The sequence below is a fragment of the Oikopleura dioica genome, chromosome 1 (assembly GCF_907165135.1).
Source record: "Oikopleura dioica chromosome 1, OKI2018_I68_1.0, whole genome shotgun sequence".
NCBI lineage: Eukaryota > Metazoa > Chordata > Appendicularia > Copelata > Oikopleuridae > Oikopleura > Oikopleura dioica.
The window spans coordinates 6,484,146-6,500,082 of record NC_137291.1 but is presented as its reverse complement, the minus strand read 5'-3'; the positions used below and the strand labels follow the sequence as shown (position 1 = coordinate 6,500,082).

Genomic DNA, 15,937 nt, shown 5'->3' with positions numbered 1-15,937 from the left:
AAGCAAGGAAAAATTGATTCGGCGCTTGAAAGCGGAAGGGTTGTCATAAATTCCCACAGAATTAAGAAAATTGCCGGTAAAGTCAAGGGCAGATTTTAGACGCCCTGAAGTCAACTCGTATTTTATTTGAAGAAACTGATGATTAGGAAGCGTGATGACCTTCAAGAAAAAAACCAAGCGTGGAATTTGAGGAACCGGATGAAATTCGCTAATCGGATATATTCACCTTCTCAAAGGTCAATAAAATGCAATCTCGCAAAAGGTTGATTAATTTCGACAATTTTGAGCAGTAAATTGATTTCTGACGAGTTGCATTTTTGCATTTTTATGGCATTGGAGAAGGTAGACATTATTAATGTCTATTTATATATTTTATTTGAAAACATCTTTTTCCTAAAATTTTCAAATTCTGTACGTGACTATGCTGCGTACATCTGGGATCAAGACCTGTTTGCAGCATAGTCACGTACGGAATTTGACAATTTTAGGAAAGAGATGTTTAAAAAAAATATATAAATAGACATTAATAATGTCTTTTTTATTCTCAAAGGAAATTTTGGAAAAAATTTCCTCAGATTTTTATTTAGGGATAGGAAAAGAGTTTTAACCGATGTTAAAATTGTACTCTTCTATGTCTCCAATAAGCTAAGCTTGACTTTTAAGATGACTATAATTTGATCATAATAATTCTTGATGCTAGCTTTACCGTCTTTTTTGCCTAAAATAGACAAACTAGAATCGAATCGAAGAAATTAATCTTATAATATTTTCGCTTCCTTTGAGGGACCTTTGAAACTCGGGTCAGTTTGGATTTGGTTTTGATTTCGTGTTGCGCGTTTTTTGCTGAGCGCGATGAAATTTTGATTTCTTGATTTGGACTCGTTTCATTTTCCGGTTTTCGTTGGCGGTGGTGGTGGTACGGTGCTTGTCTCTCGCTCTTCTTGGTGGCGGTGGTGGCGCTTTTGCTGTTTCACGAGTTGGGCCACCTCGCGCGCCCCGCACCTGAAAATAGGGAGAAAATTGAAATTAAGAATCTACTTTACTATTCATCACAAAACGAAAGATCTATTGAATTAGACCCTTATCAACCCTTTTTAACCACTTCAATCAACAACGACCTCCTAGTCATTTTAACACCCTGGCGCGTGAGAGTCAAAAAGAGACCAAAAACGAAGAAAAGGTCGACTACAAAGCCCTAAAATGAATCCAATGGTACCGACAATGACCAGCTGTTTTCGACCACCATTTCCTCTCGAAGGTTAAAAATAAAATTTCTACGGAAAAAGCAAGGGAAATTGAAAGATTAGAGAGTATCAAGTTTGGTGAAAATTAGATGCGCTGGTGTTCGATATAAATCCTGATCCAAATATTTCCGCCGACTTCACGGTTAATTTCTCAAAAATAAATTGATACGGCTAAAATTGGCAACAGGTGCATCTTTTTGGCACCAAGCTGGATGAAGGGAAATCATAAATAAAAGCAAGAAAAGATGATGAGAAATGAAAAAGTAGGACCATAAATGGCTTTTAACGGGTTTCTTTATATATTTATTAAAAAACATTTTGGTGACTATCTTCATAAATCATCTACAGGCTACGTTTTGATTACTGCTGAAGACTTCGTTTGAAATTAACATACTTCAATATTAATTAAGGAACCATATCTGGTCTTTTTAATTGTGCTGATAAATATTTTTACTGACTAGAGTAAATGATTAACTCTTAAAAATATATTTTAGTAGCCACTTCTTCATAACTTTATTAATATCTGTCTATGACGAGTCATAATTTCCCCCCTTGATTCAGTCCTGAATTCGTTGCTGTCCGATTATCCTCGGTGTGAAATTCGCTCTTGATTTATTATCTCTAAATGTTTTCACTCTCCACACGCGCGCTAGAACACACAAATCAGTACAACCGGTAAAGAACGCAGAAAACCGTGCGTGTGACTTTTCGCACTTCTCGTCCAAATAACCTCTTCAAATAAATTCTCGGCAAAAAATACTCTGCTTCTGAGTTTTGTAAAGGGATCATTTGCTTTTGGAAGAAAAAAGTGAAAATGATCGGGAAAATAGTGTCTCCAGAGTTGGATTTTTTCGAATCGAAGATCGGTAAAATTGAAATTTCAACCCTTCTCGGTGAAAAAATGTGGAGCGCGCGAGATGGCATTATTTTCTCGTCTCTAGTAGATCCCCTTAGTCGAGTATTCAAAAGCCTTTTTAAGGAAGAGCTTTTGGCAAGAGATTCAAGAATAAAAAATAAAGTACTATAATTATATTTTTACTGTTATCTTTTTATAAAAAATTAAATTAAGCTCGTTGACTTTCAAACATTAGAAACTAAAAGAACTGGAGGTGGAATATCAATTATCGAAATATTTTTATGAAAAACATTATCCTTAAACTAAGCTCTTTCTTTAGGATTCATTGATTCCGGCCAAGGAAGAGTCAACCAGCTGGGTGGAGTCTTCATCAACGGCCGACCTCTGCCAAACCATATTCGTCATAAAATCGTGGAAATGGCTGCTATGGGAATCCGACCCTGCGTGATTTCAAGACAACTGAGGGTTTCGCACGGCTGTGTTTCAAAAATTTTATGCAGGTAAGCTCAACAAAGGTCGATAAAATGATCCCAACTCTTTGCAGCTAAGAGGTCGTTTGACAGCAATGTACAGTATCTAGAGGATCTGGTTTTGAATAAGTTTTAGGATTATTCAGTGATAGGGACCGACTATTATACCGGTATAATATTCATACGTAGATAAAATTAAATATAATTTTAATCGAACCATCTTTGAAGAATATTCATGCGTTTCCGGACCATTGACTGAAAATTGATAAACAAAAGTCTGAAACTGTTGACTAGATCTTTACTACAGTACAGTTGGTATGGTCAAATTAGCAGGTAGTTTTTTGGCAGATTTCGACAAAATATGCTAAATTGACCATTTTCTCAGAAAATTTCAGAATTTCGAGTACAGAATTTTCAAATCATCAAATTGGGTACTTACGAAGAAAAAGAACATTTAAGATAGGACGAGACACGAAATGAGCGAATAATAAAGTTAGGGAGCCAATAAGATTGCTTTATTTGGTCTACTGGCCTATCAAAACCCTTTCGCAAAGATCACCTGGATTACATCCGTGTTAATCGGCAAATTTATAAGTTCCGGGAAATCGAGATCAAGCTCAAAATAACGATAATCACGAAGCCGCGGAGCAAAAAGATGAGGGAGGAGAAGAAGTTTAGCCACCTCTGCTAACGAAATAAGCTCAAGCCAGGGCTCTGAATCGCGCGTGAGTTCCTAGGGAGCGCGGCAGTTTGGGCGCACGCGGTAACGAGAATCTCGTTACCAAAGAGCGCCGCTCACGGCGAGTTGGGGAGCAAAATTGCGCGGGTCGCCCAAAGATCCTCCGCACGCTCCGTCCTAAAAAATGGCGCTGGACAAGAACTTAGGATGGATTCTGGTGAGATATAGGTTTCATTATTGAAAGGATCATTTTTGAAAAAGTTCCATAGGTTAGACTTTTTACTAACTTTTTTATCGATAATTTTTTTCAAAATAAAAAAAATTTTTTAACTAATGAATTTCTGTCCTACAAATAGTTTAAAATATGCTGATTTCTTTTGTCAATTAATAATTCTTCTATGTCAAAAGAAAAACAATTAGCTTCCAACCGTAAAAAAACTTTTACTCAATTGGAAGATAAGACATCTATCTTTATATTATACAAAAATTTAGTTTCCTGTTTTCTTGCAATCATCAGATAACTGAGTGAAAGTGACGGCCCGCTTGTGCTTTACGCGCTGCAAAGGGAGCCTAAAAAGTATTAGCACGCAACAATATCTCGGTGGGTGCCTTCCGTGACCCAGTACTCGAAATCAGATGCAAATAACACCGGGTTATTAACACAAAATAATTCCCGGAAATACCAAGCTTAATGTTTGCCGAGTTATTTCCGAAAGAAAAGTAGCTGGTGACCCGGAAAACTGACGTGAAAAATCGTCCTACCTTAGAATAATTCTTAAGCATGTGTTCCATAAGATAGTTCGATCAAAGAGATTTTGTTATCACTCGAATCCACAGAAAAATCTGCATTTATTGAAAGAGTTTCCCAAAAATCGAGGGTCCTTCGATTCCAATGAAAGTTCATTCATATACTAATTATACCATTTTGAGTGGTAGCGGGCTCGCCGTGAGGTAACGAGACGGTCGTGCGCTCCCGGCGTTTCTGGTGACCGGCTGAAACACTCGCTCCCGAGAAATTTCGTGAGGGCGCTCTCTGGTAACGAGATTCTCGTTACCGCGCGCGTTCAAACTGCTCCGCTCCCCGCGAACTCACGAGCGATTCGGAGCCCTGGCTCAAGCTTCAATCTTTCTTTTTTTCTAAAAAAATTGGCCAAATTTTTTTTCCGGGAAAATATGGGTTTTTCAAAATTTTTTCGATTTTGAGCAAAATCTGCTAATTTGACCGCTGCTAAATTGACCATACCCACTGTATTCGTTTTTTACGGCTCGTATTAATGATATGGGTTGTATCGAATGTTTTAACCCGATTAACTATTGTTTTGTTACCTTTTTCCCCATTTTCGTTGTGCTGAAATAAAGTTGACACCTATGGTCCGCGAGGTGACAGTTTCCATTCTGAGTTATTGCCCCCCTGTTGCATGAAATTCCATCAGCCTGTCGGGCGAGACTGGCGGGCGGCTGTCTTAGCCCCGGCTCGTCCGTTGCCCTTCTAGTCCAACTGGCTAAAACCACCCGCTTCATCCCCTCGTTTTTAAGTTCTGGCTTGGTGCAGACGCGACGGAGTCGGTAATGACCTGCTCCGTCGTCCGTTCAAATCGGAATTTCTCGAAGAAATCATAACGACCCGCCGCTGTGATTTTTTTCTCGGGCAGCGGTAGAGAGCGGTCAACAATACTTTTCATCCTTTTTTTGAAATTTTTGATTTTTGCCAAAGAAAAATCGAAAAACTTGGAAAAGAAACTTTTTCTTTTGGAAAAATAGAAAAATAGTTTGCATCCGGTTATTTCTCGTATTTAGCGGAATCAAAGTAACCAGGAAGCATAAATGTCAAAACGGTCCATATTGAGCCAGCGCATCGTGAAATGTCACTTCCGAGGCCCAGTCCCACGCTTCTTACCGGAAACAACCTTACTCTTTTTCCCCTTTTTATAACACGATTCTAAATAGAAATCTTATAAACAAAAAAAAAACTCAACTGATTGTGAAAACACGAAAATTAAATTCAATTTGAAACGATTCTTTTTTAACCCACTGACGCAAAATTGAAGTTTTTGAACCAAATTCAACTTTCTTCTTTTTCGGCCAAAGAAAACTTCATTCTGAAAAGCCGCGCGCGGCTTTTTGTTGAGTCAGATTCCAATTCGATTGGATGACATTTTTTGACTTTGAATTTGGTGATTTTGCGGGAGAGGGTTAAACAAGAGGCTTTGCCTCTTGTAAAAGGATGTTTCTTGTTGAAAATCGGCGAAACGCGAAAGTTGCAAAATTTTCTTGAGCCGGACACACTGGCCTTTGGAGGTGTGAGGTAGCGAATTCGCCGTGAAATGTCCCATGACAAGGCGGTTTGGATCGGTCTGGCGCTCCACTGATAACTTTTAATTTCCTGATTTGAATTGGAAAACACGAAAAAACTAAAAAACCACAAATGAAAGTCATGAAAAGTCATGAAAATGTCTATGGAAGGGAAAATGATGTATCCATCTATTCATTTTTGGAGCGTTTCCGGCGCTTTGAAGGTCGAATTATTTTATTGATAAAGTCAGGTTAACCATACCCTAACCTAGCTTAGAATTGTATTAAATCTGAATTTCTTTCACTTGAAAAAAGAATCAAAGAATGGAATTAGGTTCGTTGAATGTCTTTTATTGCTCGCCCGGAAGTTGGACGACCTTTTCTGTGGTGGGTTATGAAACGTTGGAGTCGAGTCGGACATGTCGGATGTGTCGGTTTCGCGCCGCATTTGGCGAAACAGCGAATGTCTTTAAACGCGAAACTGTCCACCATAACCGACCGCACCCCGGTTAAAGACTGTCACACTCAGTTTTCGACACCTCCCAATCTTGATCATTCTAGCGACAATGTTTTTCAATAGACCAGACTTTATTCTAACAAGCTCAGGATTTTTTAGAAATAATAACTAGAATTTTATTTCATTGGTCTCTTTTTCACCGAAAAATCTCTAGAACTAATTTCAAATGACCTTTTAAGTTCTCCAAATAGCTGATATATGACCTTAAATGACCCTAAAATGACCTCAAATTGCCTTAAACTGACCCCAAGTGACCTTAAAAATCCGAATATTGAGTTGATCTAGCTCATTTATCATCCCTAATGACCCAAAATCGACCTCAAAAGACCCCAAACTGACCCCAAATGACCTTTTCTTTCAGATATCAAGAAACCGGCTCGATAAAACCCGGCTCCACTGGCGGCTCAAAACCGCGCATCACCTCTCCTGAATTGGAAAAGCGCATTTTAGACATTCAAAAGGTTAGACTTGAATTTGTTGTTTTTCATTCCAATATAAACTGATTTGAAGGAAAACCCCGGCATCTTTTCATGGGAAATCAGGGAGAAACTGCTGAAGGAAGGACAAATGGAACGGGCTGCAGTGCCTTCGGTTTCGTGCATTTCGCGGATTTTGCGATCGAATGTGGAGAAAAAGGAGCTGGAAGAAAAGGAGGCGAATGGACTCCAGGATTCTTCTGGTTCCAATGGACAGGCTGGCCACTCGCCAAGCCAGGAGGATGAAGAATGTCCGATTAAAGAAGGTAAATACTGAAAGAGACGACTTTTCGGATTAAAACGCTTACAGTGAAGTAAAATTGTAATTTTTGAATAATTAAAAGTCTATTTTTCCTGTCCCTAGTAAGTACCAAACTCGAAAATCAGAATCATCACTACCGAAAATCAGCGATCTCAAAATCGCGTAAACCAATTATCCGGCTTATCCGTTACCCAAATAATTTCTCCATCGCGTGGTGCACCACCTGCGCACAGCGCCTCCACCACCTGATTCAGATTGAAACCCACCTCCATTGGAGGAGCAGGTCTATGGGCCCAGCTGGTTGGAAATCATTTCAAATTTCCTTTCTGGGAGCGTAGGAATACGAAAAACCTTATTAGTGAAATCGTGGATGATTTTAATAGAAAAATTTCAAGAACCATTATCTTTATTTTTTATTGAAAAATTTAGTTTTTTTCTTGTTGAAGCCTTTGTAGCTAATTTTCGAATATCGATGTGACACTTACGGCAGAAAAGTTTTTTAAGGTTGTAGAAAAACGAGAAATAATTATTTCCCTTTATCAACTGACTGCTCGGTTAAATCAACTCCACCTAACTCCGCCAGGTGTTTAATAGACGGCCCCCGCAAAAACGTCTTCCGCAAATTTCATAAACACTGATTCTCCCCCTTTTCTCCTTCAAATCTTACGTGAAGCTCCACCATATCATTTTTTTCATAGAAATCGACCACGGAAATCAAGAAGAAGAGCTCGACGAATCTGGCCAGCCTGTGAAAAGAAAACAACGACGATCGAGGACAACTTTTACTGCGGAGCAATTGGAAGAGCTTGAGAAGTGTTTTGAACGAACGCATTATCCAGATATTTATACGAGAGAAGAACTAGCCCAGAGGACGAAGTTGACTGAAGCAAGAGTTCAGGTACTGTACCTATTAAATAAAGCTAAGAAAAAGGGTCGTTTTATGGGGAGTTCCGGGAAGTTCCAAAAAATCGCGGAAGTCGAGTGACTAAATTGGTATTTCCGCCAAAACTAGAAGGAGCGCAATGAGCTGATGAATTGAACTTTTCAAACTCGGGTAGAGGGATGAATTTGATTAGGCGGGCAGGCGCGCCCGACAGGCGCCAGCCCCATTTGACGGAAATCCAGCCGCTCTTTCTCTTTTCAAATTTGCCCTTTATCGAAATATTTTTGGTTTAGTATTTTTTCGCAATTGGCTGATGATGAGGCCTCAAAAATTGGTACAGGGTCATTTTATCAATATAAAGCTAAAATCAGATTCTTTCAGAATCCGATAACCACTCCTTTTATGGTGTCTTGTTTAGGTCTGGTTTTCAAACCGCCGCGCTCGCTGGAGAAAACAAGTCGGAGCCGCCCAACTTCCCATGCCCGGAGCCGCCACCATCCCCGGCTACAACCCCCTCGCTCCAACTTACATGGGCCTCCCAGACACCCCGGGAAGTGCCAGTCTAGGCGGCCTGGCGAGCGGTAGTCTCTCCACTTCGAGCGCGCTCAGTGGTCTTGCAGGAGGATTTACTGGAAATCCGAGTTCGTTGCTCAACTCGCCACCGGTTTCAGCTGCTTCGATTCCGTCTTCGATCTCATCGTACTCGCAGTTTTCAGGAAAAATGAGCTTCCCGACTTCCACTGCTGATCCGTACAGTAATGTAAGTATCGTGATAACTCATGATTCATGAAATCCATATTTGCGCCACCTTCAATTTAAATTCTAGCTCCGCTCCGTCGACTTCAACACATCAGATCCATCATCAGACTCCGGCACAACCAGTCTAGACGCGAGCTCCCCCAGTTTGTCTCTCACTTCCAACCCGTTCAATCTAGCCGGTCTCGGCGTCGGCAATCCGGGCTCCGCGCTGGGCCAGAACTTCGACCCAATGGCTGCCTACAAGAACTACACGACAAACTACATGAACGCGCAGCAAAATCTTCAGCAGGGGCTTCCAACGGAGACTGGAACGAGTTCTACTGATCCGGCGGGAATTCAATCGGCTTATTGAGGATGAGAATTATTCTATTTTGCTGCGATAATAACTATTTCTGTTTCAACCTTTTTTTTAAACCTAAATCTTTTTGCTGCGAATTTTGCGTATTTTAAACTGTATTTTTGAAAACAATAAATTATAAAAGTGAATTTGAAACAGAAATTTGGGCAGAAATACGAAGTAAAGAATAAGAAGTAGGAGTGGGAAAAAAGTTTCAATTTTTAATTGCGACAGCGATCCGTCTTGATGCTGGCGTATCAAGCGTTTTAGGTTTAACAATGTCGACGCCAGGCAGGAGGAGCTAAGCGCCTTTGAATGACGACCCGTGAAATCGGAAATTGTGGCGAAAATTCAGTCGCCTCAATTTATCGACGACTTGTTCTAATGATGATCGAGCGGAAATATTAACAAGAAAGAAGGACAAATCTAAAATTGAGATGAGTCAAGGAATGCTGCGGTGGTTTTTTTATAGTGTTTGCTCAGAATAAAATCTGCGCTGGGAACTTATAAAAAAGCCGCGTGATATTTGCTAGGAAGCATGAAACAAAGATGATGCAAGAAGCATAAGTTCCAAATCAGTGTTAGTTCAACTAAGCCGACGACTTATTGGCGCTGAATTTAGATTTTCTGCAATATTTACCATCCCAAACGTGGTTTTGTTTTGGATCATTTTGCATTTTCTGCTCATTTAGAGCCCACTGATTACGCCGATCGACTTGACATTTTCGAAACACCCCGATTTTGAGGCTAATTTCATCTTTTTTCAGAACGACTTGCTTATTTTCTCGCCAAAAAGGCCAAAAATAAGGGTGTCACTATCTTATTTCTAAGAGAAAAGCTGGAAGAGAACTAGAATTTTAATTTTAACCGACGAAATTAAAATTTCATCGTCTGGAAAAACGACTGTAGTTGCTTGTACGACCAACAAAAATTGTCATCTTTTGGTTTTGTCTGGTCTTGTTCGGCCTTTTGCCAAATCGGTTCTCGGTGTGACCGGTCGCTTTGGCGTTTATCGCTAATTGGTGCTGATTTGCTGCTCCAAAATGCAAATCTAATAATTCACACTCGTTTCTAAACCGTCCTGCGGACAATGAAAAGCATTTCCGACGCCCCGACACTCAATAGCTACAACGTTTTAGCCGAAGCCAGAACCTGTCAAGGTCAGCGACCTTCCTAATCAAACCTGAATATGTTTCAAAGCAAACTTGTAATCATGACTACAGAGAAAAAGAATTGATATATTTTTTAAAATATATTTGAATAAATGTAAATATTAATTAATCAAGCTGAAGTCTCAGAAAAGAGTGAGAATATTTTCGAGCGAAAATTTTTTGTCACATTTTGGGCAACGTCCTTTTTCATTGTGCCATTTCTCGATGCAAGATTTTCCAAATTGATGACCGCAAATTATAATGCAGCACTGCCAATGTTCTTTGTGGTCATTGTAAGGGAGAATATCCCTTACAATAGTGTTTGAGTGCAGAAAGCGGAGCTTATATGATTTTCCCTATGTTTGGTCGCCGGAGGGCGCTAATTGAGTGAAGATGTTAGGCAAGAGTCGCTCTTGCCCTTAACAAACGCCTGTAAACATTTCCGGTCACTTCCGGTTCACTTCCGGTCACTTCCGGTTCACTTCCGGTCACTTCCGGTTCACTTCCGGTCATTTCCGGTCACTTCCGGTTTACTTCCGGTCACTTCCGGTTCACCTCAAGATCATTACTATAAGTACGCATCGATTCATATACCTTGTAAGAGAATAGCTGAGCTAATGCTCACTTGTAACAGCGCCACCTAGCGTGTGCTCTCGCGCCCCATCTAGTGTTGGCTCTCGCGCCCCACCTAGTGTCAGCTCTCTAGCGCCACCTAGTGGACACTCAGGAATGGCTCTCTAGTGACCTCTAGTGGTGACACACTAGCGCCACCTATGGTGAGCATAAATACATATGTTTACAAATAACAATGTATTGACTCAATGTATGAAGCAATGACGGACTTCTGACGCTTGAATGACATCATCCGAAGATACTCCTGGAACCTTCTAGCGACAATGACTCACGCTGACGAATTATGACTTCATCTTGGAGAAGATACTTGATTGTTCTATTACTGTTCTAAGAAGATACAAGATTATTCTATTACTGTTCCACGAAAGTTCTCGAACATTCTTATTATCCCTTTCTGAGTATATAAAGGCGACTTTCGCCTCAATAAATCATTCTAACGAACCAAACAAAAAACACTTGTCTTTTTATCCAGCAGAAGAAACCACCAAACAACAGCAGAAGCAACAACCGCAGCAGCAACAACACCAGCAGCAGCAACCACAACGGCCGCTGAGCAATCAGTGGTAACAAGTACTCTCACGGGTACTTGCGAACTCAGGTCTACGCCTTAGTAGAGCTGTTTTGAGTCTTGAATCTTGTAGTCGCAGTGTATTGTCTATTTAGTCGTACACGCATAGACCCAAGTATAAAAAAACCCGAGCAGGAATTTGACTAGCGTCAGGAGACCGGTACCAGGGTACTTTATTTGTGCCCTATTATTGGTGACTGAAGTTATCGATTCCACGAGAATAGATCAGACACGGTAGCTAACACGATACTTGCGTAGTCGCCATTCTGGAGTGGCTACGTCAAGGTCTGCCCTGATCTATATCGGACTCAGTAAGAATCTTTTTTGATTCGGTTCTCGGCGTAAGGGTATTTTTTACCTAGCGGGGAATAAAAAGATCCGTCTACGGCGTATAGACGAAAAACTACCCGAACGCAGTCTAGCGTATAGACGATTTCCCGTGGCGACGTCCACATTCCCCAGTAATACCCGGATAGGGTTTAGTTAACGCATTTGCATTTGCATAAGCAGTAGCATTTAGCATTTTAATCAGATAAATTTGAGAAGAAGAAATTACAATGAGTCAGTCTGATTTCAACGATGATATTGGCTACTCTGAAAATTCGGAAATTAATTCGCTTATGTCAAGCAAGTTAAAATTACCAAAATTTAAGGAGAATGATAACTGTGAAGCATGGGTAAACAAATGCGATTTTCTTCTCGGATTGAACGGTCTGACTGACGAATCTGCAAAGATTGGTCAGATGTGTAGTCAATTACCGGACCCGATCCAAGAAACAGTTATTCTCGAACTTGCACAATTAGACAAAGCAAAAATTTCAATCAAGGACTTTTGGTCATATTCAATCGAGCATGTCGAAAGAATCCTTTCGTTTACGAGAATTTGCTTGATAAACTTAAATATGACCCAGAAGAGCATTTGAATCTTAGAAATTTCTACTATCGAGTGAATCAACTTGTCAAACAGACCATCGGTGATGAGTGCGATAGCATGGTTGAAAAGATCACCATGAAAGAATTTCTTAAGAAACTTCCGAAAAAGATCCAGAATTCCGAATTCCTTTTGGAATACAGGAAGGAAAAATCAGACAATATGGATATTGTTGATAAATGCGCTGAGCTTTACGAAAAGCAAAGCGAGCGAGAAAAGGAAGTTAATGCTTTGGGAGATGAGACTGATCAATCTTCCGATGAAATTTCATCTAATGAGTCCGATATACCCGAAGATTATCACTGTACCTATTCCAGTGAAGACGAATATGATGACGAGGAAGATTACGAAGACGAAGACAAAAAGGAAGATAAGAATGAACTCTCAAATGTTAACACGGATCGAACGAAAGAGAATGAAGAAGAGGGAGAAGAAGAAGACTACGAATGTATTTATTGCGAAATGAACGGTCATCGAACAGTTGACTGCCAAAAACTTAAGAACCGATTTGCGTGGGAGCTTGAAAAATCAGTGTTATTTGTTACAGATGTGGCAAAAAAGGCCATAAGGCGAATTACTGTGAAACAACCGACTGCAACTATTGCGGTAAATACGGTCATCTCCAGAAAGATTGCCGAAAATTGAAAGAGCGAGAAAGAAAGGCTGACATTAGCCTGTGCTACAATTGTGGTGAAGCAGGTCACAAAATTTACCAGTGTCCATATCGAACTCGTGAACGACAACAATCGGAGAGTGACGAAGACAACCATGGGTGCGAATCAGGAATAACTTGTTGGTCTTGCGGACGACGAGGCCACAAACGAGCACAATGCCCAAGAAAGGATGAATAAATTGGAATTCCCTTTGACGAAGAATTTTTAGACCTTACTGTTTCAAAAATGTGTTTTTTGCCTTTCTTTATTATTTTGTGTGCCTTATAGATAATAAATTTTTAAATTGGAGATGGCGCAGTGTTGATTCGAATTCATAGACAGGTCTGCAAGATTAATATTGTCGATTACATAGAAGCTGATTAAACGCGAAAAGCACATTTATGATAATAAAACCATGTTAAATATTTTTTTATTTCGCCTATGGAGGACGAATTGACGCAGACAGGGTTAAAGCGACCGGCAAAAGGCATTGAATTCCTCCTGAAGATTTCTCGGAGAACGAGAATGAACAGTTAAAAAGGAAAAAATAATAAAAATGGTTATAAGTTATGCTCGAGTAGGAACAAGCTTAGTCCGTGAATCAAGCACTCTTGAAAATAAAAGTGAAAGAACAATCGTTTTTTCGAGAAAGAAATCTGTGGTTTGATGACCACAACCACAAATGCCAGTCAGAAATCATTTGATTGTTAGATCGACTTTCATGGCAACAAGAAAAGAACTGTCATAGTGCGTTATTAGCTCAGTTCTTTAAATTCAATTGAATCTTGGAAGCGAAGACGAATTGACTCGAGAAAAGAAATTTTTGCGACGCATATTATTAAAAAAGATAAGCATACGCGTCGATGAATACATGAAGAGATTATTTTTAAGTCAAAGAAGTGGTTGAACATGATTATATATAATCTTCGTAAAAAAGAGGAATAAAGAGAATATTTGATTACAAACGAGACGATGAATGAAAATGAGCATTTAAAATGGAAAAGAAGAAAAAGGAATATGAATATCGTATTTAAGAAATAGAAGAAAAAAAAAACGATCGTCAATTTGCAAAGACTAAATGAAAGACAAAATTGATAATTGAACTCGTGTAAAAGACTTGAAAAAACATGTTAACAATGAAAGAGAGAGGAGAAGACATGACTGTAAAAAATACATTTGAAATCGATTTTATAACGCATGCGAGCTTCTTACATAGCAATTTTAAAATCTTTGTCTCATTTTGAGTATAAAGCTCAACAAGGGAGCATTCGACCCTCATGCACTGGCCATGCTTGAACCTAAAGTGTCTTCCAAACAATCTTAATTGCTTTACCATCGCAATCGAATTTGAGTTGATAAGTCGAATTGAGACAGTGCTATGAAAGAATCTTGGTCATCTATCCAACAGTGCACTAATTCTGGATTTTTGGCTGAGACGAAGAAGCATAAATAATGAAGGAGATAGAAAAGGAATAAAAATCGTAATGATAAAGTATGAAAAACGAACAAAAAAAAAAGTTGGAAGAAGAAAGAAGAGAAATGAAGAAAAATATAAATTGAAAGGAGAAAGAATAGAGAAACGAAGAGATGAAAGTTATAACAAGAAAAAAGAAAGCAAATTCAGAATAAGATGAGAAAAGAAGGAGAACGATGTAATGAATCGAGTAAGAAGGAAGAAGAAAATCACACGAAGTTATGTATGGAATGAGTAGAAAGAAGATAGGATAACTGAAAAAAGTATTTAAAAAGAAGAAAGAAGAAAATAAAATTCGAATAAAACGAGAGAAGACGATTGGAAATCAAAAAAAGAAGATGATAAAAAGAAGAACAGAAAAAGAAGAAGAAAGATATTGAAGAAAATGAATTTGAGAATCAAAATTGAAAAGAAAGATGATGAAGAAGATGAAAATAAAAATTATAACTGACGAAGAAATGAGACAGTCGAGGTCTGATCAGACAAATATGAAAACTCAATAACATCTGCTGAGAAACGAAGAAATTCAACCAAGGAAAGAAAATTTAAAATCCCTATGTATGGAAAATCTCTTTTTCCGATGAGGGGGAGGAGATGTAAGGGAGAATATCCCTTACAATAGTGTTTGAGTGCAGAAAGCGGAGCTTATATGATTTTCCCTATGTTTGGTCGCCGGAGGGCGCTAATTGAGTGAAGATGTTAGGCAAGAGTCGCTCTTGCCCTTAACAAACGCCTGTAAACATTTCCGGTCACTTCCGGTTCATTTCCGGTCACTTCCGGTTCACTTCCGGTCACTTCCGGTTCACTTCCGGTCATTTCCGGTCACTTCCGGTTTACTTCCGGTCACTTCCGGTTCACCTCAAGATCATTACTATAAGTACGCATCGATTCATATACCTTGTAAGAGAATAGCTGAGCTAATGCTCACTTGTAACAGCGCCACCTAGCGTGTGCTCTCGCGCCCCATCTAGTGTTGGCTCTCGCGCCCCACCTAGTGTCAGCTCTCTAGCGCCACCTAGTGGACACTCAGGAATGGCTCTCTAGTGACCTCTAGTGGTGACACACTAGCGCCACCTATGGTGAGCATAAATACATATGTTTACAAATAACAATGTATTGACTCAATGTATGAAGCAATGACGGACTTCTGACGCTTGAATGACATCATCCGAAGATACTCCTGGAACCTTCTAGCGACAATGACTCACGCTGACGAATTATGACTTCATCTTGGAGAAGATACTTGATTGTTCTATTACTGTTCTAAGAAGATACAAGATTATTCTATTACTGTTCCACGAAAGTTCTCGAACATTCTTATTATCCCTTTCTGAGTATATAAAGGCGACTTTCGCCTCAATAAATCATTCTAACGAACCAAACAAAAAACACTTGTCTTTTTATCCAGCAGAAGAAACCACCAAACAACAGCAGAAGCAACAACCGCAGCAGCAACAACACCAGCAGCAGCAACCACAACGGCCGCTGAGCAATCAGTGGTAACAAGTACTCTCACGGGTACTTGCGAACTCAGGTCTACGCCTTAGTAGAGCTGTTTTGAGTCTTGAATCTTGTAGTCGCAGTGTATTGTCTATTTAGTCGTACACGCATAGACCCAAGTATAAAAAACCCGAGCAGGAATTTGACTAGCGTCAGGAGACCGGTACCAGGGTACTTTATTTGTGCCCTATTAGTCATATCTTCCAAGACAGATTTCGCATTTTGGAATAAGATCCTCGAGTGAATAATTGT

At 39.6% G+C, this 15,937-nt stretch overlaps 1 protein-coding gene across 1 annotated transcript; it reads left to right on the top strand.

Moving 5' to 3' along the window:
* The first annotated feature begins 1,020 nt into the window (after positions 1 to 1,020).
* Positions 1,021 to 8,861, top strand: LOC145707939 (paired box protein Pax-3-B-like). The gene is made up of 7 exons (XM_081785570.1): positions 1,021 to 1,258; positions 2,420 to 2,600; positions 6,420 to 6,519; positions 6,569 to 6,800; positions 7,495 to 7,694; positions 8,098 to 8,439; positions 8,506 to 8,861. Exons 1-7 carry the CDS (start codon positions 1,201 to 1,203, stop codon positions 8,788 to 8,790), a joined length of 1,398 nt encoding a protein of 465 aa, XP_081641696.1. The 5' UTR covers positions 1,021 to 1,200; the 3' UTR covers positions 8,791 to 8,861.
* Positions 8,862 to 15,937: the final 7,076 nt, after the last annotated feature.